Source organism: Equus przewalskii, chromosome 15 (assembly GCF_037783145.1).
Source record: "Equus przewalskii isolate Varuska chromosome 15, EquPr2, whole genome shotgun sequence".
Classification (NCBI taxonomy): domain Eukaryota; kingdom Metazoa; phylum Chordata; class Mammalia; order Perissodactyla; family Equidae; genus Equus; species Equus przewalskii.
The window spans coordinates 88920746-88947275 of NC_091845.1; the positions used below are offsets into that span (position 1 = coordinate 88920746).

The window sequence follows — 26530 nt, forward strand, 5'->3', positions numbered from 1 at the left end:
GGGCTTTGATCCCTGTGTGTCAACTGCTGCTTTCAACTCCCTTGGGGCTGAGCTTCTTAATGGCAGCTTTTGCTTGTTGCTCTGCTGGAGCAGAGAAGAGGGAAAGCAGTCAGCTGATTTACGGCATTGTGGCTGGAGCTCAGTAAGCGCCACGGGATTCTCAGAGCAAGTCAGCGAGAGCCTGTGTCTGGACTAGTTAGTCGTAGTTTATGGGTAGTTCTGGAATATGTAGGCAAATTAAGGGCAGATCAAAGAATCCATCTAGATTTTCTTTCTATAATTTGACCTGTTAGGAGATTTTTAAAAAAATCATAAATATTAGTTTAAAACGTACTTCTCTCTTCCCCAGTGATAAATGCTGCTCATTCTTTCTACAATGGAACAACAACTCTGCCAATATCAGATGAAGACAGAACTCCACGAAAAAGAATTAGCAAAACGTTAAATATGACTACAAGTCCTGAGGAGAAGAGAAAAATCATTGGGGATACTTTTGTTAAGGTACCTTTTTAATATCCTCAATGTGTATTATTTTTGATATGAATTGTAGTACATATTTGGTTTTTTTGGCTAAGAGTTTTACTGCATGTTGCTGTTACACTGACCAGTAGAAACTGTTCTATGTTTTAAAAAACATGTATACTTAACATTGCCAGGCTATTGTTGGAACTGTTTAAGAATGGGTATTTTCACTTGATAATAGACTGTAGTTCTTTGCGTATTTCAGTGGCTAGTTTTCAGTCTCTTGAAGGGAATGTTTGCATACATTTTTGAATTGTGTTAAAGCGTATGATCTTAAAGGAGTTTATTTTGGGAATTGGTGGGTTTCCTCTCCTGGTCAATATTGTAAAAGGACTCTGAGAAATTTTGCTGAAAGTATGAAGTTTTGCTGTCATTTTTAAAGATTCGTCTCTTAAAAGGTTGTTTTATTCCTGTTGGTTATAGATAGCTAATGAAGTAATTGGAGAAATGAACCTGAAACCAGAGGAGGTTTTCCTTGCCCAAGGCACTTTACGGCCTGACCTAATTGAAAGTGCATCCCTGGTTGCAAGTGGCAAAGCTGAACTCATCAAAACCCATCACAATGACACAGAGCTTATCAGGAAGTTGAGAGAAGAGGTAAAGCTTACGAGAACTTGTCCATACAGCTTCCCTCCCTCCCTCGGCCGTTTTTAAATGTGCAGTTCAGTAGTGTTGAGTGTATTTGCATTGTCTGTTCCCAGTGAACAACAGCTGCCCTCTTCTCCCAGTCCTCAGCCCCTGCTAACCACCACTCTGCTTTCTGTTCTTATGGATTTGACTGTTTCAGGTATCGCCTATAAATGAGGGTCATATAGTATGTGTCTTTTTGTGACTGGCTTATTTCACTTAGCATAGGTCCTCAAGGTTTGTCCATGTTGTAGCGTGCGACAGGATTTCCTTCCTTTTTAAGGCTGAATAATACTCTATTGTATGTATATACACATTTTGTTTATCCATTTATCCATGTATGGACATTTAGGTTGCTTCCACCATTTGACTATTGTGAATAATGTTGCTAAGAACATGAGTTTGCAAATATCTCTTGGAGACTCTGCTTTCACTTCTTTTGGATATATACCAAGAAATGAGATTGCTGGATTATATAGTGGTTCTCTTTTTAATTTTTTGAGGCATGTCCTTAATGTTTCCATAGCAGTTATACCATATTACAATCCCACCAACAATGCACAAGGGTTCCAATTTCTCCACACCTTGCCAACACTTTCTATTTCATTTTTTCAGTAATAGCCATCCTAATTGGTGTGAATTATCTCTCTTTTTATTTTAAGTATCTCGTGGATGTGAAATGGTATCTCATCGTGGGTTTTTTTTTAAAGATTGGTACCTGAGCTAACAACTGTTGCCAATCTTCCCCCCCCACCCCCGCTTTTTCTCCCCAAATCCCCTCAGTACATAGTTGTATAGTTTAGTTGTGGGTCCTTCTAGTTGTGGCATATGGGACACCACCTCAGCATGGCCTGATGAGTGGTGTGATGTTCGCACCCAGGATCTGAACCAGCGAAACCCTGGGCCCCTGAAGTGGAGTGCAGGAACTTAACCACTTGGGCACAGGGCCTGCCCCTCATTGTGGTTTTGATTTACATTTCCCTAATAGCTGATGATGTTGAGCATCTTTTCATGTGCTTATTGGCCATTTGTGTTTCTTCTTTGGAGAAATATCTATTTGGCTCTTTTGCCCATTTTCTAATTGGTTTGTTTATCTTTTTATTATTGAATTGTAAGTGTTCTTTATATATTCTAGTTACAAGTCCTTTATCAGATATATGATTTGTCTTTTGTGGGTTGTCTTTTTACTTTCTTGATGGTATTTTATTTTGGAGAGTTTTAATTTTGATATACCAATATGATATTTTCTAATTGCCTTGTATTCTAATAAGAACTGGATCAGAGAATGGTGGGTAGGTTTGCTCTGATTTATTTATACTTAAAAAGTTTGTGTTTAAAATGTGTTTCAAAGAGAAATAAGATCACTGAAATATTCATCTAATTACTTATAAGCACATAGGAGGAAATACTTGAGAAGATGGAGTTTTAAAAAATGATTGTTTACTCTAAGGTAGAAGATTACAGGAAGAGCCAGTACTTTGTTGCTCTTTGTTTTCTGTCACTTTGGTTACTAATTTGTATTAATTAGCTTTTCCCCCCTGTAGGGAAAAGTAATAGAACCTCTGAAAGATTTTCATAAAGATGAAGTAAGAATTTTAGGCAGAGAACTTGGACTTCCAGAAGAGATAGTTTCCAGGCATCCATTTCCAGGTAAGAAATAGAATTGAATTATATTTGATTTGTCATTAGGCCTTTATGGTAAAGAAAAATCAGTTCAGACAATTTTGACATAATTTATTTTCTCAGGGAATTTGTAACTTGAGAGAATGAAAGGGTGGGGGGGGGTGAATAAACAAGTTCTTTTTCGTACCTACTGTATATACTTCATTTTATTAAAAACTCATTTTTCATTGTATTTATATTTAAACATTATACCATCCCTATGATCTGGCATATCATGTTACCATCAGGTGAGAAAACCAAGGCGTACAGAGATTTTAATGACATTACCACACAGTTATTGGTGTTAGAGCTGGGATTTGCTTGTTGTTTCTACTATACCATGATATAGTCCATGGAAGCCAGGCTTAAAAATCTGTTCTCTGAAATCATTATCCCAGGCTGACTGGTATGAATGGATGAACCACTTCTTTGCACAATGCATTATGTAACTAATTCATGAACAAATGAAAAATATCAGTTTAAATAGTCATTTGCTGTCATATTAGAAACATAATTAAATATGGTGTTTGTTTAAAGTTAGAACCGAAAGTCTTAACCTATTTTTGCTATGAGTTCCTGAGCTTGGGCAAATGTTACACCTCAGTTTCTAGTTCTCTAATAGTCATTAAGTGATGAGTTGAGAGAATGTTCTAATTAAATAAAAAATGTAGTTATGGTTAACATTTCTTAAGTGCTAGTATGTGCTAGGCATTCTGCTATAGGCATTATACATGTTGTCTTATTGGATCCTCACAATGGGAAACTACTGTTATCCTGTTTTACAGATGAGGACATTTAGGGACAGAGGCTAATTTGCCAAAAGTCATTCAGATGAGCTTTGGGGCCAGGATCCTAGCCCCCGTAATCCCCCCTCAGAGCTTGTACCTTGAGTACCACATTGCCTCCATAAGAGTTACAAGGTGCCACCATGTGGTGATCAGCACTGTGTACATCAGGAAACCACACGGCTAGTCTTTTAGGATGTTCGGTCCCTGCCTCACGTGTTGGCAAAGGCTTGTGTGTGAATGTAATGGAAGGAGGCCAAGTGGTCCTGTGTCCTTGGTCATCATTTCAGTTAGATTCACTGGACTTTTTAAAAGTCTATTTTATATGTTGGGTTTTCTCTTATGTAAGATTTCATTGGTAAAAGGGATTTTGTTGCTTTAAAAAAACTATTTTTTTTTTGAGGAAGATTAGCCCTGAGCTAACATCTGCCGCGAGTCCTCCTCTTTTTGCTGAGGAAGACTGGCCCCGACCTAACATCCGTGCCCATCTTCCTCTACTTTTTATATGTGGGACACCTACCACAGCATGGCTTACCAAGTGGTGCCATGTCCGCACCCGGGATCTGAACCGGCGAACCCTGGGCTGCCGAAGTGGAACGTGCGAACTTGACTGCTGTGCCACCAGGCTGGCCCCTGAACTCTCTTTTGTTATATGTTTGATTTTTTTTTTCATAGCATACTCTTCTTCCTAAAATTAGATTGGTAGTTGATCCTGAGTAATGAATAATAAGATGGTTCATCATACTGTCATCTTTTGTGTATGTTTGAAAATTCCTGTAAGAAAAAAATGTAAATAGATTGGCACATATACTGTGAGTTAAAAATACTTTATTGGAGAATTTTGTGACACTTAATATATTGATTACCAAAAAATAGAACAGAAATCATTGATGTAAAGAGCATTGAAGCACTCTAAAAAATGATGGGTGGAAAAATAGCTACATTTGACATGAAGCTTTAAAAAACTTACAGTGGTTATATGTAAATTATCTCAATAAAACTGGAAAAAACTTACTATTGCAGATGGATTTCAATTTTTGGAAGGGTTTCATATTTTGTGAATAGTGCCATTTTTATATTAAACATAAAATTTATGTTAAATACCACGGTTACTCTTCTTTTTAGGTCCTGGTCTGGCAATCAGAGTAATATGTGCTGAAGAACCTTATATTTGTAAGGACTTTCCTGAAACCAATAATATTTTGAAAATAGTAGCTGATTTTTCTGCAAGTGTTAAAAAGGTAATAATTTGCATTAAATTGTATACTATAGGAGCTTTAAATAGACACAGCTAATCAGTACAAGGAATTGAATGGATTCTTGTTGTACTACGTATTTACAATGAATTTCTTAGGGTTTCGTTATTTGAAAATTCAGAGTAATTTAACCTTTGAAGTGACTGAAGAAAATATTCTACAGAGACTCTTAAATGCAGACTTCTCTTTCCAGCCATAGACAGATTGGGTACCCTGTGTCCCAAAAAATGCTAGATATGAAATGGTGTTTTAAAATACTTTAGGTATATTGCAAGAAAGTAAAGGAAACCATTTTAGGTCCCAATTGAGGATGAGTGGAAAAGTCTCTCAGTTCTTTTGTAGATTGGTGCCTAAATTCATAATCTGTGTGGTCTGAAAAACCACAAGCTAAGAGTTCTCATTTAAAGTGGACCTTGGTTGGTAGTGCTTCCAGATGTCAGGCAAGAAGCAGTGTAAATTCTCTTTGGAGTATCTTCCACCAACCATCAAAAATTCCCATAGATAAGAGTTCCAGCAGATATGAGCTTACACTAAAAAACTACAGAATGTGTATAGAAGTAAGTTACCATGAGCTTGTGGAAACAACTAGCCAAAGAAGACCCTCAGATACTTCAGATACTGGAATTAGCAGACAGACAATATAAAGTACATAGAATTAAAAGAAGCAATTGACAATAAGAATAAGGTATAGGATGAGAGACTATCAAAAATGTTTTGGCAGCTTTGAAAAAAAACTTAAGTTCTAGAAATGAAAATAATAACTGAAATTAAAAACAGCTAAAGAGAGAATTAGTGAAGTCAAAGACAGATGTTAAGAAATTATCCAGAAATGGGAACAAAGCATCCAAGAGAAAATACGGATAGGAGAGGTTAAGGTAGAATGGGAAGGTCAGCTTTAACATGTGTCCAGAAGGAGGTGATAGTCAAAAGGAGTTGAGTCTCTCCACACTGGGGAAAGATACCAGGCCTCAGGTTCAGGAAAACATAACACGTCCATCGGGATAAAGGACAAGAATGTGACCCCAGGAGGTGTACTGCACAGACCTGCAGACTGCCAGAGACCAAGCAGCTGCAGAGCAGACTGAAGACGCTGCACAGCAAAGACTGTTAGACTGAAAGCAACAGTAAGAGCAAAAGCACTTCAAGTGCCGAGAGAGACTAATCGTGAATAGTAGTGAATAGTTAAACTGTCTTTCGAGCACCAGGGCGAAATAAAGACATTGTCAGATAAGCAGAATTTACTACCGGTGGCCCATTACTTAAGGAACTAGAGGCAGTAGTTCTCAGCCCTGGCTGTGTATTAGCTTCATCTGGGTGAGCTTCTGAAGTATGCTGTGCTTGGGCCTCTTTTAGAATTTATTATTTACCGTGTAATTTGAATGTGCAGCTAGGGTGAAGAATCACTGTTTTAACCCACTGACTGAGAGACAGAAAGGAATGATAAGCAAAGAAAATGGTAAATGGGTAAAATTGAAACAAACATAGACTGTATAATAAAAATAATCTCTAATTTTTGGTGTTTATTAAACAAATATTGTAGTAATGTGTAGCTAAAATAGCGTACAAGCCACAAGGGAGATTGGCGTTAAAAAGCATTTGGAAATGCTTGTGTTGTTTGCCAGGAGGACAGAGATTGCTTTCTTTTAAATATCTATGTTAACACTTAAGAAGAACTGCCAAAGAATAAAAATAGAAAGTTTAACTTCAAAACCAGTAAAGAGGAAATAAATGAACTGGGAGAAATCATTGGTTGAGAAGAATGTAAGAAAGGAGAAAGAAATGTAAAAAGTGGAACAAATAGAAACTACTAAATAAAATGGTAGAATGAAATCCAACCATATCATTAACCCACAATTAATTAAAAGGACTGATATCTCTAGTTAAGACAGATTGTCAAACTAGATGAAAAAGTAAAATCTAACTATAGTCTGTTTATAGTCTCTTAGGGATAGAAGGAGTGAAAGTGAAAAACGGAAAAACATGTACCAGGCAAGTGAACCAAAAGCAAATAGGTGGAGATATATTAATTTGAGACACAGTTGACTTTATGGGAAAAGTTTTTATTTCAGATAAGGAGAAGGTTTGACTCATGTGAGGTGTGTCACCTTGCTGGTGACTGTATTAAATCCTGGATGTGTGTAAATCTAATCTGCATTTCTTATCTTAAGATATTTAACTTCTCATAGCCCTAGCCCTCAGGAACGGAAGTCTGACTTACTGCATAGCACACACAAGTCAAAGAGAAGTACCAAATAGGATCTATTGCTGTATATGTAAGGTGGTAATAAGTACCAAAAGAGTAGATAACATTTCTTGAAACCTTGAGAAACATAAATGTCTCTTTGATCTTCTCAGCCGCATACACTGTTACAGAGAGTCAAAGCCTGCACGACGGAAGAGGATCAGGAGAAGCTGATGCAAATCACCAGCCTGCATTCGTTGAGTGCCTTCCTGCTGCCCATCAAAACTGTGGGGGTGCAGGTGAGCCATGTGAAGTCACTGCCCTGGGGTTAGCTCTTTCCTCTAGTAGTGATATGGGGATGACTTAGGAAAATGAAGTGCGAAAGTATATACCAAGTTTAGAAATGAAGAAGGCAATGTTTTATAGAATGCTTATGGGGTGAAACATTCAGGCTGAGATTGTAGTTTCGGAATAACTGTCATCTCCAACCAAAAGTAAAAGTTGAAAGGATGTTATGCTCAGGGTTGGCTTGATTCTGCTTCTGCCTTGAGGGCAGATCCCAGGAGGTCGTGTCCTCATTTATCCTTCTTGGTGTGACATATCCTGTGGCTTTAGAAGTCTTTAATGGCAGGAAGCCCTCAAATGAGCATGTTACACCGTTTAGCTCTCGTCTCAGCTGGCGTATTAAGCCAGCGCTCTCTGCTCTTCAGCATGGCTTCTCTCTTCCAGCTGTGAATGTGTACAGCTAACATCTTTTGTATTTATTGTTCTGTCTCTCCAGTTGTAAAAGCATGTGAGGATAATATAGTTCTCACTTTTCAAATGCTATTCATAAATAGATTATTTTAAGTCACCCTTTATTCATATGAACCTCATGTGAGTTTCTGGGGAAAGAAAGCTTGGGAGAGTACGGAAGAGGAGGGTTTATTTTCTGTTATTTAAGGTGTGCAGGTAAATGACAATGAGAAAAGGTGTCAGTAATTGAACTCAAAATGGTATGACTGCCAGTTATTGGGTTGATGTGTTTGTAATGGCTTCTTTTAGTAGAATTATGTATGGAAAGAAGTTGACTCTGTTTTAGAGATTATTTATCTAGAACTTAATAAATGTACTCTTTTTTCTAAATATATGAATCTGAGCCATCAGTTTAAATTCCTCCTTCTGGATTCGTATAGCTCTGTCTATAAATAAGATGATAAAAATTTCATTTTTACTTTTAAACTAAACTGAAATATTTTGGTTCATGGAAATGGTAGGGCCAGCTGTTAGGTCAAGAACTCTTTCCTCCTCACTAGTTATCTGGTGAACCTTTTTAAATTGCTTTTTGGTTTAGTTTGATTTTTTTTTAAAAAGCAAATTACATGTATTAAACAGGATAAAAGGGAAAGGGAATCTATTACTAGTTTCATTAACTTATTTTTAAGTTAACTTTTTTAGCTTAAAGAAATTAATAAGTAAATGTTCATGAAATTATTTTTATCTCCAACTTGAGAACCCTTTATCCACCTGATAAACATGGACAGCTCTTGCCTGCCAAATTAAGTGTGCTGGCCGCCACAGTTGGGCAGGTGTTTGGAATGAAATTCCAATGGGCCTCTGGCATGTGTTGAAAAAATTCTTGAAATTACCTTAACACTTTATGTCTGAACTGATTTATGTACAATTTAATATGTGATTTTAATGTAGGATTTTTTTGTTATCATTAAAAAAGTATCTATATATACTTTTATTCAAATATGTTTTTGTTCAAAAAAACAGGAAAAAGTTACTATTAATGGTGTCACCATGCATGAAATAGTTTCCAGTTCATCTTTTGACTTTGTATGAAACCATTAAAAATTATCATTTGTATGTTTATTTTCAGGGTGACTGTCGTTCCTACAGTTACGTGTGTGGAATCTCCAGTAGAGATGAGCCTGACTGGGAGTCTCTTATTTTCCTGGCCAGGCTTATACCGCGCATGTGTCACAACATTAACAGGTATGTTCTCCAGGGGCAGGGGTGAGCTTAACAGAAGGATGTGTTTTTAAGGTCTTCCCACTATTGAGAGGCCAAAGGCTCAAGTGTAGATAGAGGTGTGCACTCAGGCCACAGGTAGGCAGACATTTAATGATACCTTGGATTGTTCCTTCGTCACAGTGCCATCATCTACTTATGTAAGAAAATTATTCTGGGGCCAGCCCAGTGGTGTAGTGGTTAAGTTCTCGCACTCCACTTTGGTGGCCCAAGGTTCACAGGTTTGGATCTTGGGCGTGGACCTAGCACCACTTGTTGGGCCACGCTGTGGCGGGGTCCCACATAAAATAGAGGAAGATTGGCACAGATGTTAGCTCAGGGCCAATCTCTCTCATCAGGAAACACCACCACCTCACTTTCTTACTAATTGTTAATTAAATGCTCTATTTCACAATTGTTCACTCTTTTCTATTTTCTTCATGGGTACTAGACAGTTAACAGCTAAAAAGAATTACTTGAGGTTTCAGTTTACTCTCATTTGCTGCAGAAATTAGAAACCTGCCTGCTGGTGTTCGCTCGGCAGTGTCTTTATGTGGGTGTGTGACTGCCTGCTGGTGTGGCCTTTGAGAAGAGTCATGGGGAACCTGATTTTACTGATGGGAACGTTCCCGTTGAAAGGCTTTCTCAGCTGAACCTAAGGCCCCCAAATACAGGAGCACCTTTAAAACACCGAAAAAAGTGAATTATTAATAAATAATGCTAAATTTCTAATTTCCTGTTTTGAATGGAGATAATTATCTTGGTTAAAACAATGGTTCGTAATTTAGCTAATACCTAAATAAACTATGTAGGTCACACAGAGAATCCCCTTTCCCCAGTTTGACTCCACTGCTTTTACTGTGTAATTAGTATGTTTTCATTTCACAACATTCTTACAGTTCCATCTCTCTTTCTTTGCTGAAGGGCACTCACCCTTGTGTAAATTTTATCTCTGTCCTTTTATATCCTGGTTTCTCTGTCTTCTCTTTTTCACTTCCATATGTCTCTCCCTCCTCTCCTAACCCTTCCTCCCTCCCCCCCAAAATGAAAAGTCCAATAACCAACAAACAAAAAAGCTAGATTTTTAAATAGGAACCTAGTAAGCCCTTGGAAGAGTCTTGATACATTTTAGATTTCTTTCCAGGTCCTTTTGGGAACTGGAATTTAAACAATAAAAAAAGTTCCATCTTTGCAAGTTTTTCCCCCTAATTTCCATGATGGAATCTTTGTATAGAGAGGCACTGCTCCAGTTTCACTCTTCTCTGCCATGTGGAAGACTGCCTATCCCTGTGCCTGCTGTGCTCACTCTTGGTTGTAAGAAATAAAACAAAAAGAGCAAGTTCGTGGGAATCTCTTGCCTGGTTGCTTTTTCCTCTGAGTCGTTAAGGAGCTCTAGGAACTATGTTGTTTAGAAGCGTGGTTTCCTTTCTACAGGACAAAAAACCTTCTTCCTCTTACCGTCTGTTTGGAAGGAGGCAGTGAAGTCGTTGGTAGTAGTGGTGGTTTTGATCTGATGCTGTTTTTTTTCCTTTATGTTTTATTCTAAGTACATAGTAAGAAAAAAGAACATTAGCAACTACCATGGTGAAGTTTAATAAGGGAGATTATTTTCGTTGCTGAAGACAGGGCCAAGGAAAAAGGACAGTTGCCTTCTGGCTGGAGTTGGAGTGGGGAGAAGCAGGTGGCCCTCGTCTCGGCCTTGATGGCTTCTTGTTCTCTGGGTGAAGGTTGTGAACAGAGCCTCCACCCAGTGGGGGCTCCCCTGGAGGTGTCGTGACCTGACCCCAGCTTCCTCAGGCTCTGTTCTGAACCCTTAGCAACACCTGTCCTGTATCTTGATAGCTTTCAAATAGGTATTCACTTAAAGCAGTCGTGAGTCATTCCTTCTGGAAGGAAATAGAAGGACACCAAGTTCTATTTTGGTGACATATTTAATAAAGTGGAAATGAGAATCTGCCTTTCAGATCCATGTTTCCTAAAGTGAAAAAACAAGATTGAGTGGTCGGGTAAGTTCGGGAAATCCTCTGTAGCCTCATCTAGGAGGTTTCTGGTGCATATTATAGTTCGTGATGTTTTGTCATAAAACACCCTATTTATTTGTTCAATTCACTGTCTCCCCAGGCTTGTGTGTGTTAGTTCCAAGGGCTGCCATAACATCCTCACAAACTGGGAGGCTTAAAATAGCAGAAGTTTATTTTCTCACAGTTCTGGAGGCTGGAAAGCTGAAATCAGGGTGTGGGCAGGGCCATGCTCCGTGAACCTCTCAGGGAGGGTCCTTGCCGCCCCTCCCTGGTTTCTGGTGTCTGCTGGCAGTCCTTGGCGTGTGGCAGGGTACCTCCAATCTCTGTCTCCATCTTCACATGGCCTCACCCCTCTGTGTATGTCTGTGTTTCCAGATTTCCCTCTTCTTAGGAGGACACCAGTCATTGGGTTAATGCCCGCCCTGATCCGTTATGACTTTGTCTTAACTTGATTACACCTGCAGAGAGAGACCCTGTTGTCACCCAAAGGTTCTAGGTGGACATGAAGTTTGGGGCACACTCTTTAACCTAGTACATACCATGAAAAGAGGATTGTGATAATCGTAGTATCTTTGCACATTGAGATACTAGTATTCCAGAGAATATGCTCTGAGGAAGGTACACAGACTGTAGACCCCTCTATAATCTTGTATTGTGTCCTACCCATGTTGGGGTTTGGAGTGGGCAGGAGAGGGGCCTAAGAAGAAACAAAAAGAGCGTTCATCTGTGTGACTTGCTTCTTATGCTCAAAAGTAATTTCTCTGGGATTTTCGCCTCCGTCCTCGTAGAGTGGTCTATATATTTGGCCCGCCAGTTAAGGAACCTCCTACGGATGTCACTCCCACTTTCCTGACAACAGGGGTGCTCAGTACTCTACGCCAAGCTGATTTTGAGGCCCATAACATTCTCAGGGAGTCTGGTAAGTTGCTCATTTTGTGTGTCACTGCATGCTCTAACTAGAGTGTGGAAGCCTGGCATGACGATTTCTAGTGGGAGGATGCAACTTCTAATTTTTAGGTGCTTTCATTTTTATTACTCATTTCTATGGCTAGTTCCATGATACTGCCTTCTGTATTACATTTTTTCACCTTCGTGGTCATTGTTGGATGTGCAGAATGGCAGAAGTTTAAGTTGCCTGACTTGCACGTTCCCAGCTGAGGTTGAACAAGGCCATGCCCTGCCTCCTTGTTTAGCTCTTGTGCTGTAAAGAAGTGTCCTTTTGAGAGTCTATTCTGTGCTGTGGTTTTTGTTTTTGTGCTTTTTCTTGGTCATTTCACTGTTTAAAATGTCCCCCAAGCATGGTGCTGAGGTGCTGTCCAGGCTCCTAAGCGCAGGGAGGCTGATGTGCCTTGTGGAGAAAATACGTGAGTCAGACGGGAAGTCGTTCGGGGATGAGTTACAGGACTATTGGCCATGAGTTCAGTGTTAATGAAGCTACAGTGAATATTAAATGAGGTGTCTTTAAACAGAAACACACAAAACAAGGTTCTGTATTGATGGGTTGGTGAAAATGTGAGCAGAGGCTCAGGGGACCCTAACCCCGTGATTCACTTGGGCCGGTGGCTCAGTGCTCCCTCATTCAGTGTCTGCTTGTGGAGTAACTGCCATTAACAGCAGGAATCGACTCACTGTCTCACGTCACTGTGACATATCGCTGTAGTCCTCAAATTCTGTTATTTGTGTCTGACTGAGTTCACTTACAGTGCCTTGAGAGGGGTGGACACAGCGCACGGCCACGGTCCAGACTGTGGTGTGCGTGGGTGATCGGGGATGTTGTCTGGGAGGGTTTACCTGAGCTGAGTGTGGTGACCTCCTTTCTCCAGGGTATGCTGGGAAGATCAGCCAGATGCCTGTGATTCTAACACCGTTACATTTTGATCGAGACCCACTTCAGAAGCAGCCTTCGTGCCAGAGATCTGTGGTTATCCGAACCTTTATTACAAGTGATTTCATGACTGGTGTACCTGCAACACCTGGCAGTGAGATCCCTGTAGAGGTAATTTGGGTGTTTTTTTCTAATGTACATTTTCAGTACCATACATTTTATAATTTGGTGACTGGAACAGGCTGTGACAATGTTGACATTTCTGGGGTTGGTGTTCTGTTCATAAGATAGGCTCTTATTTTTTTTTTTTTATCTCCACATGATTGATTGTTTAATGCACTGTAGTAGAAAAAGGCCTTAAATTGGCTACACCCTCCAGATGTCTGATTGCTGTGTGGGGAGCAACCAGCTCTGAGCTATAATTGTGTCTAACGTTGCCAGCTCTTACTTGGCAAACAGCGTTCTCCAAGTAAAGAAGAAAACCCTAGGAGTGGAGAAGAGTTTATTAGAAATAAAGATGAAATTTGATGGCATTACGGCCAGATACCCATGAATTGCTTAATGCTCTGCTTACTACCGGTTCCATCTTTGATCAGCGTCTCCCTCTCCTGTTAACTCTTCACCAAAGGAGCTGTTTTCGTAACAGCAAATGAAAATCAAAGTGAGACTGTGTTAGTTGGACCCCTGCTCCAGTACTCTGACACAGGGCTCTGGTCATAGCTGCATGGCTAAGGTGGGGAATGTGGCTTAGAGTCAGTTTCCCCTTAGGCTCAAATTTGCCAAAATCTGTCCAGTCAAGTGACCAGGCCTCCCTCTCCTCCTGTACACTTGGTAGTGGTTATTATTACAGTGCATTATGCGTCACCTTGGTGGCCTCAGAGTTGTGTGTTTAAGCCACAGATAATTTGTGAAGTGTTGGCTTAAACTCATAAGGTCACATGCTTGGATGCACAGCAGTGACAGATTGCTGTAAATGTTCTAAACACTTGCTATAGACCAGTGACAGACAACTTGCAGACTGGCCCTGTTTGCAGGCTGCACTTTGAGTAATACTGAGTTTGTCACTTAAAAAACAGGGGGAAATGGGTTCACTACATAAAAGTCATCAGAGATTATCCCATTTACATAGAGGACAATCGTAAAAATAGGTCACATTTTAATTTCGAGTTGCAAATGCAAGCCCTCTAGGCCTGTTGGACATGCAGTGGGTCCTGGCTCTTATATTTATAATGTTTGTTTTATAACAGGTGGTGTTAAAGATGGTCGCTGAGATTAAGAAGATTCCTGGTATTTCTCGAATTATGTATGACTTAACTTCAAAGCCCCCAGGAACTACTGAGTGGGAGTAATAAACTTCTTGTTCTGTTAAAGTCCTGTGTGCAGTTTAAATTGATTAGAAACCATCCCCAGTACTGACATGCAGTCCTGTGAAAAAGAGTTCCTGGAGCAGCTACATCACATCTGAGTTCTCTGCAGCAGAAATCGACGGCGTAAGGGCTGAGCTGGGGAGAGCTGACAGGGCCTGAAGAGCCTGTGCAGTAGAGTCAGCTCCACGGCCAGCACTCACGCAGATCCACGCCTGATCACTTGTTCTTGTGTGTACACTCACTGTTGCCAGCCGTGTCCCTGTCAGCAAGACGTGTGAAGGTGGGCGAGTGTGGGGGTGGTAATGGGCTCTGTCCCTTGCCAGTTTCTGAGAGCTGCTGGAAAACGCCGTCATTTACCAGTGCGACTTAGAGTGTGCTCCTTTTGGAGAATCTGAGTTTCCCTCTAAGTAGCCTTATTCCTACAAAGGTTGGGGGAAGGGATGAACCATCAGATGGAGGGCCAGGTGGGCCCTCCCAGCCACTGTTACAGGGAGTCGGGGTGGTAAAATGTCAGCTACCTGAAGATGGCAAGCACCAGGAATTTGTTGAAGTACTTTAGAATTTTATGCTTCACAGCCACGGGAGGAAGAAACTGAGTGGTCTCGGTGTATAATGTTTTCACGTCGTGTCCATGTAGATGCCATGTGGCTCACTGTCAGCCTGTTCACTAGTGAGGAGCTTTGTCTTCCCTGCCTCACAGTGCCAGCTCCCACAGCCTGCAGAGAGGTGTCTGTTCTCCCCAGAAGAGACCGTCTCTGGTGCAGCAGAGACAGAGTTTGAGCATCTCACGTCATGTGGCACAGGGGCAGCTCTGGGATCACAGAAGCGACTGTGCGTTCTGCAGCTTGTATCATCTAGTGAAGGGCTGTAAAGTAAACTCTTAGACATAATCTGTAGATAGCTTTCTTGCCCACTGTTGAGAAGACTGACCCATCTTGGTCCGTGCCAAGGTGTTGCCAAACCTTGTAATGCTTCTACCAGCTGTAAGAGAAGATTCAGGAGCTGGTGTAGGACTCACTGCATTGCCACCAGTTCCTACCAGATTCTTTGTAACAGTCAACACCATAAAAATAGGTACCATTAGACTAAATTTTACAGCCATCTCTTTCAATATTTTAGTTGATGTTGCTATTTAAGCACAGTACCATGTTTTTTTTCTTTTTTTTATTGAGGTGTGAGTGCCATAATACCGTATTAGTTTCAGGTGTCCATGTTTTTCTCATACCAACTCCGTCTCAGGTTGCTGCCTCTTATTTTCAAAATATTTTGTATGAATCAGGTACAGAATTTTGTTTGGAATTCAGTGTTAGGTAAACAATTAAATTACTCGTGGCAGAAGGCTTCCCTTTCTTCTGGCTGGCCCAGAGGACAAGAAGACTGTGTTGCTGGACCAGCAAGGGAAGAGCTGCTGTCTGTTGCAACAGACACCTTTGCCCGAGACAAAGGCGTGTTTGACTTCTACAAAACTCGAAGGGTCCGTTCTCTGTCCTGATGATGAAGTGTTCGTAATGGTCTTGGAAAGAGGGTATGTTAGTGATCTGGCCTTAACAGGTTTGGAGCTACTTTAGAGCTGGGACAGGTGACTTATAAAAGGCTGATAAACATTGTTTATGTGAAGAAATTCCTCTTCTAGCAAAAGTGTCTTACGATTTTGTATTCAAGCAAATAATAGGAATCTAGGGAGAATATATATTGTGTTTTTCCCTAACGTATGTTCTGTAGAACACTGCTCCACCGAGATGGCCCACGTGAAAAGGGCTGGGTGGTCGTGGAAGTCTGGAAAGTGCTGCTCACTTGTCTTTCCACCTTGGAGATGTACAGTATACGTTATGTTCAAAGCTGTGAGGAATTTTAAGTTTAAAAACGATTGTGAGAACTTTTCTGTGTGTGTGTGAGGAAGATTGTCCCTGAGCTAACGTCTGTGCTGGTCTTCCTCTGTTTCGTATGTGGGACACCGTCACAGAGCAGTGGGTCGGTCCACCCCTAGGACTCACACCTGCCAATCCCGGGTGCTGAAGCAGAGTGCGAGAACCTAACCGCTATGAACTTAATGGGCCAGCCCTGTTAAAACTGTTTTTAACCTAATATTTTCCTGATAGTTGTCCACTAAACCCCTTTTTATATAATCCATCTTAATACTGGGGAAATGGTTTCTCCAAAACACACCTTGACGTGATATAGTAAAAAAATTTTTTTAAAACGGAATTCAGAAATTCCCTAATGTTTAGTGCCCTCTGTTCCTTTGCAAAGCACTTTGTGCCATACAGTATTAGTCTATAGCTTCACAGTGTTCCATCCGAGCAGCTGAGGGGAGTCATGTCCCATTTTACAGTTAAGGAAACAGGCTCACTTTGTCATGATTTCCTAACGAGTTCCAGAATTACGCATAATCCTTGGTGGATGATGACTGTGCTCTCATCACTCACCGCCTGCCTGGACGCCTGGCTGTCTAATTACCTGTATTTAGTTTCTTCTACCTTTTGGGAGGAGGAAGGCGGATGAGTGAAGATGGCATTTGTTCATGGGATTGGCAGGCATGACAGAATTTTCGTGAACAAATAACCAGTCCCCTGGAGTGGGCCCATCCATCGTCGTCAGCTGTGTGAGAAGTAGCAGCCAGGTCATTTTGAGGGCAGGTGTTGGAGTGAGTCTGGGAGGCAGGGCCACAGTTGTCCCCGTCTCTGCTGCCCCTTCTCCCTGAGATAGCTGCGTGCATGTAGCCAAGCAGGTGCCACGAAAGCCTGCGTCCTTGCTGTGTTGACACTTCCCTCCCAATGGCCTGTTGTCCTGAAGAACTTGTCAGAGACCGAGAGAGAATGAGGGCATTCACATTAGGTAGGGGGCTGTCCATCTTCAGTGCTTTGTCCTGCTGTAGACAGCTGTGTGAACTGGTCAAGTCAGTTCTCTTTCCATATCTGTAAGATGATGCAGTCGGATTAAATTTGCAACATTAAATTCAGCCCTGAATTACCTTACAAGTAGCAATAAAAGGCATAGCGTGAGACAGAATGGAGAAATGGGATAATTTTTTTTTTTTTAAGTTCTTTTAACATCGGATATGACCCAAAGGTAAACATCGCAATACATTGTGAAATCAAATATTAATTACCTTTCTTTCAAAACTGGTGTAGATAGGCAAGGTTAGGCCACTTGAGAATCCTTCTGTTGTGACTATGATACTTGGTATGGAAAAGACCCACCGATGTGTTCCCGGTGGCAGTCTCTGCTATGTGTTTTTGGAAAAGTTGACAAAGAGTCTGCTTTGGCTTTGGGACTAATGAAAAGCCTCCCATAAACAGTTAGGTACAGCTGGTTGTTGACAGACCTGGAGCTGGATCCAGGCCTCCTGCTCCCCACCCTGGAGTGGTAATGCTCTGGCCCTCGTGGCACAGCTTGACGGGGAGTTCTCAGTGCGTCAGGACCATCAGGGATAAATGCACGTCCAGAGCATCAGTCATCTCCTTCCTTAACAACAGCCGAATGACCAGTTTCTGGAGATAGTACTGTCTTCCAGAACTTATCTGACTCTCATGCCCAGTGTTGTACCCGTTTTTTCCTGCCTCCTCACACTGCTCCCCACAGCCCTTCCCCATCTCCTGAACTCTCCTTGGGATGTGGTGAGGATACACCATAGCTATTACCTTAATGCATGCTTTCTTCATTGGCCCAAATTCAGAATGTGTAAGGGAACTGAGTACACGTGGGATGTCTCCACCCTTGGAAAGCCCCCCTTAGTCCTCACTGAGCCACACAGGTGATGGAGGGAACAAGGGTACCTTTCTCACCACTGTGGGGCTTTGACAGCAGTAGTGATGGCATCCTTGGCTCTTAGATTCCTGAACATTTCACTTAATGACCAGAGCCTTGGAATGCCTCCAAGAGTGCCAGAGTGCCAGCTCCCACCCTGGTCTTAGATATTGAAGAGTCCCAGGTACTCCACCCACCTCTCACTTTGTGAACATGGATGCCCGTGTCACTGCCTGAGGAGTTAAGTCTGTATGACACCCAGACCCCACAGTCACATCACATAAATTAAGAATCTTGCTGGGGCGCTATCATTGACAGTTTTAAATCTCAGCTGGAGTAAATTGTTATTAACCTATCTAGTTATTGCTGAAAATCGTAGTCAAACCCGTAGGTGAAAAGAGAAGGCTGTGGATGCTGTCTTGCCAAAGATCTCAGAGCTGAATTGTTCAGAGCGAGGACCAGACTGGAACTGATTCTGCTGCTACTGTGTTTTAGGTCAGACACTCAGGCCTGTTGGGTGATTTGGGGCAGCTAACCCAGATGTTGCCCCTGTGAAAGTCTCTGCAGCAACTACATGGGCATCTCTGTTTCACCCTGCTTCTTCGTCGTCCTTTTGCTTTGCATCACAAAGGAAAAAATCTACCCCTGTGTAGCCAGCGCTTCAAATCCAACCCAAGCCAGATCATGAAGCAGACTGAGCTGTGACGGCACCCACTGGGAGATCCTTCTGGAGCCGTGTCAGTGGACATGCCCTAGACAGGAGAGAGGACCTGCCTGAGTTCCCTGACTGAGAATGTTAATTGACCCTCTAGGGCCTTTGTTCGCTGGTGCATCCTGTGGCATCTTCTCACCTTGTTAAGGGCCCCTTGATGAGTAAAATCATGAGCCTTTTTGGGAAGTTTGGGTATACTAAGCTCCCAAATCCTCTGAGTTGTTAGGGAACCTGATCCCTGAGTAATCCAAGTCAGGTGTATGCCTTTGGAGAATATACATGTTTGAGGTAAGTAATTTTCTGTCTCTGAATCTGTTGGAACCATTGTTAAAACCACGTGATATCAAAATGAGGAAGTGAATGTAACCTTTTGAACAAGTTTTTATACAATATTTTGTTAATTGGAGTAAGTAGTTGTGAAATCACTGTAATTGTTCATGTTCTATTGAAATGTCTGTTAAGGTAATGTTGGCATAAAATAGTTTTGCTAAATTAGTGTGAAGTGACTTTAATGCCTTTTGTCTTTAATGTACTTCATAAAGGAGGAAATGATGACTTTCATAATTTTTCATACAGCCTCGGTGTTTGTGAGAAAGTCAGAGAAGCAAGAGCAAGGAGGACAGACCTGCCAGGACGTGGGAATAAGAAATTGCATGCGCTGTCGGGTTTTTGGATAATAAACTGAATCTCTCTCCCTTAAGTCTATAGGAGGCGTCAGTGTTTTGTGCATAGACATAAAATAACTGGGTAGCTTATTTAAGTGATTAGCCAAAGGGGTGTGTGTTTCAAAAGTTAAAGTCACACGCACACTAAAATTATATACACATACTTACCTGACTTCTTACGTATTTATATTTGGTCAAATCTGTTCTCAATTTCTTAAAATATAAATTACCTTTATTAGTTTGATAGAAAAGTTGGATTCTTTACATTGTTTGGAACTATGTTATCCGAGTTGATGGAATACATCAAAATAAATGTTTGTATTAGTGAGTTACCAGTGTGAAGATTAGAGGCGATAACTATGTACAGAAACTGAATTCAGGAGTTACTTTCAGGTAGCTTCATTGCTCTGGTATGTTTCCATTCAGACCCGTGACGTGGTCTGGACTTCTGCTACCTGAAAATGTATTTTGTAGTTTTATTACTGTTTTAAAACAAACAAAAAAATAGTTTTTATCTTGGACTCTCAAAAATCTGTCATTCTGCCTTTCTTAAAAATACTACTTTCATCAAAAGCTATATTTCACACCGTAGCTAATTTTGTTTTTGGTAGATTGTTAGTGAGTTATTCTAATGAGTTGTATACATTAGATACTAAGAAAAGCAGCAAGGAATCCCACTTTAACCCCACTGTTGTCAAAATACTGCGTCAAATTCTATTTAAATGCTTTTTTCATATTTCAGAATGCTATTCCTTATGCAGCTTTGTATTTCTGTTCTTTTAGACAATACGTAACCTGCCAACACATTCTTTTCTTAAAAAGTTAACACCATAGAGAAGACTATATTTAAAAAATTTCCACTTAATGTGGCTACAGTAAATAGTAAGGAACATGAGAGCCTTTTGTCAAGATTGTGTTACGATTGTGTTAGGATGATTGGTATTTGCTCTAAATAAGAAAAAGGTTTCAATGGATTAAAGAAGTATTTAACTGAGTTCAAGAAAACTCCGTCTTGTGATTCTTTTGGAAAGCAACTTCTGTACGGTGTTGGGCGGTGAGGATGTAATGAATTGAACTTCTTGTTTACAGAACTTGTTTTATTTTGGGGGAAAAAAGTACCAAGAATTATATAGATCATGACTGTTGTATGTTCAACAATCTCCTTACATTTTTCAAGCAAACACAAAAGTAGAATTGTGCAGCCAGCACCTGTCCGTGTCCCTGTTAACTCAGATTCCAGCATCTGGGCAGCCCTTCTCCTTCATGACAGAATAGCCATGTGGCATGTAGTTGGGATTTCCCAGAAGTTGGGAATAAGTACCCAGAGATTTTTTTTTAAGATTTTTAAATTTTTCCTTTTTTCTCCCCAAAGCCCCCCGGTACATAGTTGCATATTTTTAGTTGTGGGTCCTTCTAGTTGTGGCATGTGGGACGCTGCCTCAGCATGGTGTGATGAGCAGTGCCATATCCACACCCAGGATCCGAACTGGCGAAACCCTGGGCTACGAAGTAGAGTGCACGAACTTAACCACTCGGCCACAGGGTTGGCCCCCAGAGATTTTTAAATAAGTGAGACATCGTAGAGTATTTTTTCCTTAAGTAATTCAGTGTTTATGCTGCTGTCCTAGCCTGTTTTCTGTCAGATTTTTGCTTGAAGAGAAACTATTTATCATTGAGTAGAAAACATTTTTACTTTTTTTTTCCCTTCTGTGGTCAGCCTTTGATGTGAATTTAGTACAGAGGTTCCCAAACTTTCTCCTTCCACAATTCCATTAGTAATTTTATTTTATAGCTACCCTAGGTCAAAATAAGTATCTAATAGTTCCATTTACTAAGTGACAGTAATGTTCAAACAACTTAAAAAGTATTTATGTCCTAACAATGTAGTAGCTGTTTGAAAAAATATATATACATTGAACGAAAAAACTTATTTCATTCTTAAATGGCTAGAGTTAATTACCAATGGGATGGATGCAGCTATTGGGCACTGCACAACTTATCAAACATTGGAATAGATTGAACAATGCCATCCTATTTTCCTGTTCTGTGCTGATTTTTGCACAGTACTGTTTATCACAGCAGCCACTGAAAACTCAACTTTAGGACATCATTGAAAGGAATCTAGCATGATCCATTGTTGAAACTGACCCACCACAAGCTCGTAGTTCACCTTGTGTCTGTGTGAGTTTGCTGCAGGGCTTGGGGTGCCTCAGAGAACAGTTTGAGAACCATGGTGTCTGAGTATTTTGATTTTTTTTTCCTTCTCAATTTAGTTGTCTTAACTTTGAAGGATACGTCTGAAATACATCTGTGTCTTTTATATTGAACGAGTTATCTTTCTTGGTTTTGACATTTAAGAGTTGGAATATTTTGCAAAAATATAGATATTTAAAAATCTCAATGCATCTTCCTAGGCATGGAGTAACAGATATGCCGTATATTACATAAAGCACGTAGTCTTATGTTCCGCCTGACAGTGGGGACACGTTCTGAGAAATGCATTCTTAGGGGATTTCATTGTTGTGCAAACGTCATCGAGTGTGCTTACGCAGACCTAGATGGTGTTCTACTCACATGGGCTCTCTGGTGCTAATCTTAGGGGACCCCTGTCATGTGTAGTCCATCACAGACTGAATGTTGTGGTGTGGCGTCTGCCTGTAGGTGTACAAAATGTGCCTAGATCCACTTTCCTTCACGTTGGAGCTGCTTTGTCAGGTGACTGTTGTTTCTACAGAGGCTTAAAACCATCCCATACATTTTAGACCTCTACTACAGAAGTGAAAACTTACTGTATTTACAAAATGCCAAATGTACCGTCTACACATTTGTTACTGTATTGATTTCTCTACATAAAACAAGGGGAAACAGTCTCAGCACACACACTCGAAAACCTTTCTGTGAAGTGGACAGTGACGGCCATGCCTTGAATGTGTGTGTGGAGTTTAGAGACCTCGTTCAGCACTGCTGACATTAGTTTGGGAATAAATTGAACGTGAAACTAATGGAGCACGGCTGTCTCGTATATCGCTTCACCTATGTGTGGTTTCTTTACCCTGAATCTCAGAGGAGAACTGTTGTAGAAAACGTAAAAATTTTCTGAGAAACAGGAATAAGAATCTACCATGAAATCTTAGGATTCGTAGTTCAGTTGTTGGGTGTAATGTTGGGAATGTAACTTAGAAATAGTATTTGTTTCTGATTTTGTTGATACAACATCAGCCTGAAATCTAGTAAACTTGATGATTTCTGACTCTGACTCCATGTGGCTCTGTTACCTTGGGCGAGGCACCAGCCTCCTCCGTGTAACGCAAGAAGAATACTACCTGTGTGGGTCAAGGGAAAGAATGTGTGGAAATGATTGCATTACAAAAATATACTCTGTAAAATGCTGTTGTAAGCATAAGCTCTTATTTAAAACAGATGGCAGGGCAGATGAAATAGCTGATGTGGGATTCATAGCCCCATTGTGCTCCATTAGCTGGGACAATACAGAGGAATTCACTGTATGCCAGATCTCCAAATGTTGCGGGTGGGTGGGATAACTTGCTTTCAGCCATTCAAGGCCTGTGTATGCATCTTGATGAAATTTACGGCACACGATATTAATCCCAACAGGGAACAGAGCTCAACTGGTTCCTGTCTTCTTGACTCCAACCTTGCACTTGCAAAGTACAAAAATTAGAAATTGTCCAGTTTCCTTTCTGTTCTGATTCTACTAGTGTGTATAATAATGGAACATTGTTCTCTCTACCAGTCTCATAGTTGGGGACAAAGTTTGGGACCGTAATAGATGTGGTAAATCAGCATGCAAGCAGTTGTGGAATAGAATATTCAGGTAACACTTTCCATAAAATGTTGAGGGGAGGGAAACACCTCAAGCTCACATGGTGTTCATGTGCTTTATGTCACCCCTTGGACTGGAGCCGAGTCTGGAAGCAGACTGGAGAGGTAGAAAGTGCAGAATAGTCCAGATGGGTGGAGGCCAGAAGGAACTAGAAGTGAATAAACTGACCAGCCTGGGTTGTTTGAGGGTAGTTGGTGCAAAAGGAGGGCTGTGGAGGGCTGTGGTTCAGCCAGGGACTGCACTGTGTTGGTTGAGAGTGGCTACTGGGTGCTAGGTGAGCCCACAGAGCTGGAGAACTCTGCCCTGTGGTGGCCGTGTGAGAAGGGGGACAGCCCTTCTTGCTGCAGTAAGGTCTCTGAGCAGCACAGCCTGTCAGTCACGTGGACTTTCCCCTGCTGTTTATGTGGTTCAGGGACATGCTGTATGTTTGAGAAAAGCATTTAGTACGGCTTCAGAGGCTCCCTGCAGCCTAACTCTCACCCAGTGGTCTGGCTACCGCTGCCTATGCAGCCAGTGGGGTCCACCTGTGGTCTCCATGCTCCTTGCTGTTCCACTTCTCCTTTGCCCTTCACCCCTGCCTGGAGTGCCAGCGCAGGGCCCTTGTTCCCTCTGCAAACTGTTGGCTTTCAGTGCTCGTTGTGAGGACCACCTCTGAAAACGTCGCAGTCCATCCTCGTGTCTGTAGAGTAAGTGTTCTCTCTAAGCTCCCACTGCGTGTGGAGGAGTCCTGTGACCATCTCTTCTATTTGTCTTATTTCTGTTTTACTTGTTTATATTTTCTTCAACCAGACTAAACTTGTCGAAGCAGGGCCAATGATTTGCTCATCTTTTAACTCGGAGCCTGGTTCATAAAATGTAAAAATGGAATGCTTTTTTAAAAAGACCTGCAAGAAGAGGACAAAGCTTACTTCAAAAGAATAAATGTCTAATTGTAGAATTCCAAGTGTCTGACGCTGAAGTGAAGAAGCTAAGCCCAGGCAGGAGACCGGGCCTGTGCCCTCCTTTCCACACTGGGACTCACCATCTGTGTGGCTTCTGCCTTTTACAGCCCTAAGTGCAGGGCTGTGTGTTTTAAATTAGTTTTTTTTTTTTAATGCTAGGCAGACAGTCTGGTTCTTTGGCAAATTCTGTTTGAATCGTAAATTAAAATATGAATGGAACATACATAGCATGCGGTTATTGGTGGTTTGCCCAGTCTTTTAATGAGGTTGGGTGGTTAAGGGCCTCCCTGTCTGGGAAGCAGAAAACCACAGAATTCCAAGCAGTGGGGTGGTGGTGCTGACCTGAGGAGGTCTGAACGGTGCTGTGTTGCTGATGGCTGGACTTCCCTGTGGGCAGTGCAGTCTCCTGTAGAAGCTGCTCCTGTCTGGACATCTGGTGAGCACGCTCACAGAGACAAAGCAGAGTTTCAGGAGAGCGGGTTTGGCAGTTAAATCTCAGTGAGTGTTTCAATGTTGTTTTTAGCTTCTTTGCCTGTGGGGAACTCTCTTTAGTTCCACATGAAGTAGTGTTTATCTTATGAGGTTTACTTTTGAAGACTAATATGCTACTGAGTGGCCCGGTGGATGTGAGGCAGCCATAGGCTGCATTTGTTTTGTGGTTTGATGGTAGGAGAGCCAGAGAGATGTATTACCTATCATCACAATTGCTTTGAGCACTTTGTGTTTATTCGTAAGGGGAAGGTGCGTGGAAGGACATTCATCACCCCATGCACTCGAGTTCATTCCTGGCAGTAGCTGTTGGCTGAGCACCTGCTCTGTGCTTGTGCCCTGGACCCCAGGGAACAAGGCTCTAGGCCTGGAGGAGCTCATGTAGTTGATCCCAGCCCTCCACACGGATATCCCGTGTGTTCTTAACGACTGCTCCTCCGTTCAAGATGTCTCTTCAGTCTGCTCCTTTCTAGTCCCAGCTTCCACCACAGTCCGGACCCTCGGCTATCTCACTGCAGTGGCAACCCAGGGGTTTTCTCTGCTCCAGCTTTCTTCCCTCTTCAAGCTCATGGACTCATAGAAAGTTCTGGTCACCTTATTCTGCTCAAAACCCATCAATAACCTCCTACATCTGTGGACTAAAGCCCAGACTACTCACATAGTTATATTCTTCCAGCTTCATCTTCTAAGACTCTCCTCCAGCCACTGCATCTGCTCAAACTTGAGGCATCTTTCTGCCCCTGCTGTGTGTCCAGGCTGTGCTCTCTTCGGCTGGTGTGGCACCCAATGCTAGGAAGCTCTAGGCCTCGCTCAGTTCTCTCCTGGAAACCTCCCTCCGCTCCTTCAAGCCAGTGACTCACTCCTCCGTTCCTGTGGCACGTGACGTGCACCTGTCTGACAGCATTTCCTCCTCTGCCTCGCTTTGCAGCTCTCTGCCTGCTTTCCATTCTCGGTTGTGAACTTTGCAGGGAGGGAGAATGAGCCTTGATTTTTGTGTCCCATTGACACCATAATAGTGCTTGTCCTGCACCAGGTGCTTGGCAAATGCCTGTCAGTGTTGAGTTCTGTGCTTTATGTGTGTTTTTAATTGCTTGCCTTTTGGTCGGTAAACTGTTTCCATAAATTACCAGTGTCAGTGCTTCAAGGGGAAGGTGGACTCATCACCCAGACTCATAGGGGTTGGGGAGGAAGGTGAAGGTGGTTTGTGCGTGACGAGCAGATCAGCAGAGTGGACGTCACGTCGGGTGGGGACATGGGTTCCTTGAGGTGGTTTCTCCAGCTTCATCGCCTCCCAGCTGGGTAACTTGGACAAGTTACTTTTAATCTTTCTGAGCCTTTTTCCTCCCTTGTAATGGGATGAAAGTATTACCTGCCTACTCAGATTGTTGTAAGGACTAAATTTTTTTTAATAAAAACTTTTATCTTAGATGTAGCCCTAGCGCAATGCTGCCGTGGAACAGTGTCTCAGCACAGGCGGTCGTTTGCACGCGCCGCTGCTCTGCCTGTAGCCTGTGCTGCTCAGGTGGCTGGTTTTGTTCTGTGTGACCCTACACACTTGTAGCTTCAACTGACAGGAGCAGACAAGGGTAGCCTGTTCAGGATTGGCCAGTGGCCTGAGACATGGCCTGGCATGAAGGGCTTCTCCCAGATAGAGTTGGTCATTGCTCCTGCCTTGGGAGTTTAAACTAGGGGATTCTGGAAGATTGAATTATGTAGGAGTGTGGGAACTAAAGGTAAATGAGAGTTGGGTCCTGAGAGGCTGTGTTGGCCCTGTGCAAGGTGAGGTGTTGAGTAAGCAAGGGAAGGTGGTTAAGTCAGAACAGAAGAGATGCACAGAAAAGGCAGGGGTACTGTGGGGAGGAGGATAGGGAGAGATGGAGACAGGGGAAG

The 26530-nt window shown here is 41.9% G+C and overlaps 1 protein-coding gene across 4 annotated transcripts in view; it reads left to right on the forward strand.

Moving 5' to 3' along the window:
• Positions 1 to 14245, forward strand: part of GMPS (guanine monophosphate synthase) — a 54816-nt gene extending 40571 nt beyond the window's left edge. For all 4 annotated transcript variants that reach the window (XM_070577730.1, XM_070577732.1, XM_070577731.1 and 1 more), the window contains 9 exons: positions 350 to 501; positions 946 to 1119; positions 2694 to 2799; positions 4722 to 4837; positions 7208 to 7333; positions 8899 to 9014; positions 11839 to 11969; positions 12874 to 13046; positions 14123 to 14245. In XM_070577730.1, coding sequence (XP_070433831.1) covers positions 350 to 501; positions 946 to 1119; positions 2694 to 2799; positions 4722 to 4837; positions 7208 to 7333; positions 8899 to 9014; positions 11839 to 11969; positions 12874 to 13046; positions 14123 to 14224 — 1196 coding nt within the window. In that variant the 3' untranslated portion in view covers positions 14225 to 14245. The remainder of the gene's footprint in view (positions 1 to 349; positions 502 to 945; positions 1120 to 2693; positions 2800 to 4721; positions 4838 to 7207; positions 7334 to 8898; positions 9015 to 11838; positions 11970 to 12873; positions 13047 to 14122) is intronic.
• The last annotated feature ends 12285 nt before the right edge of the window (positions 14246 to 26530 follow it).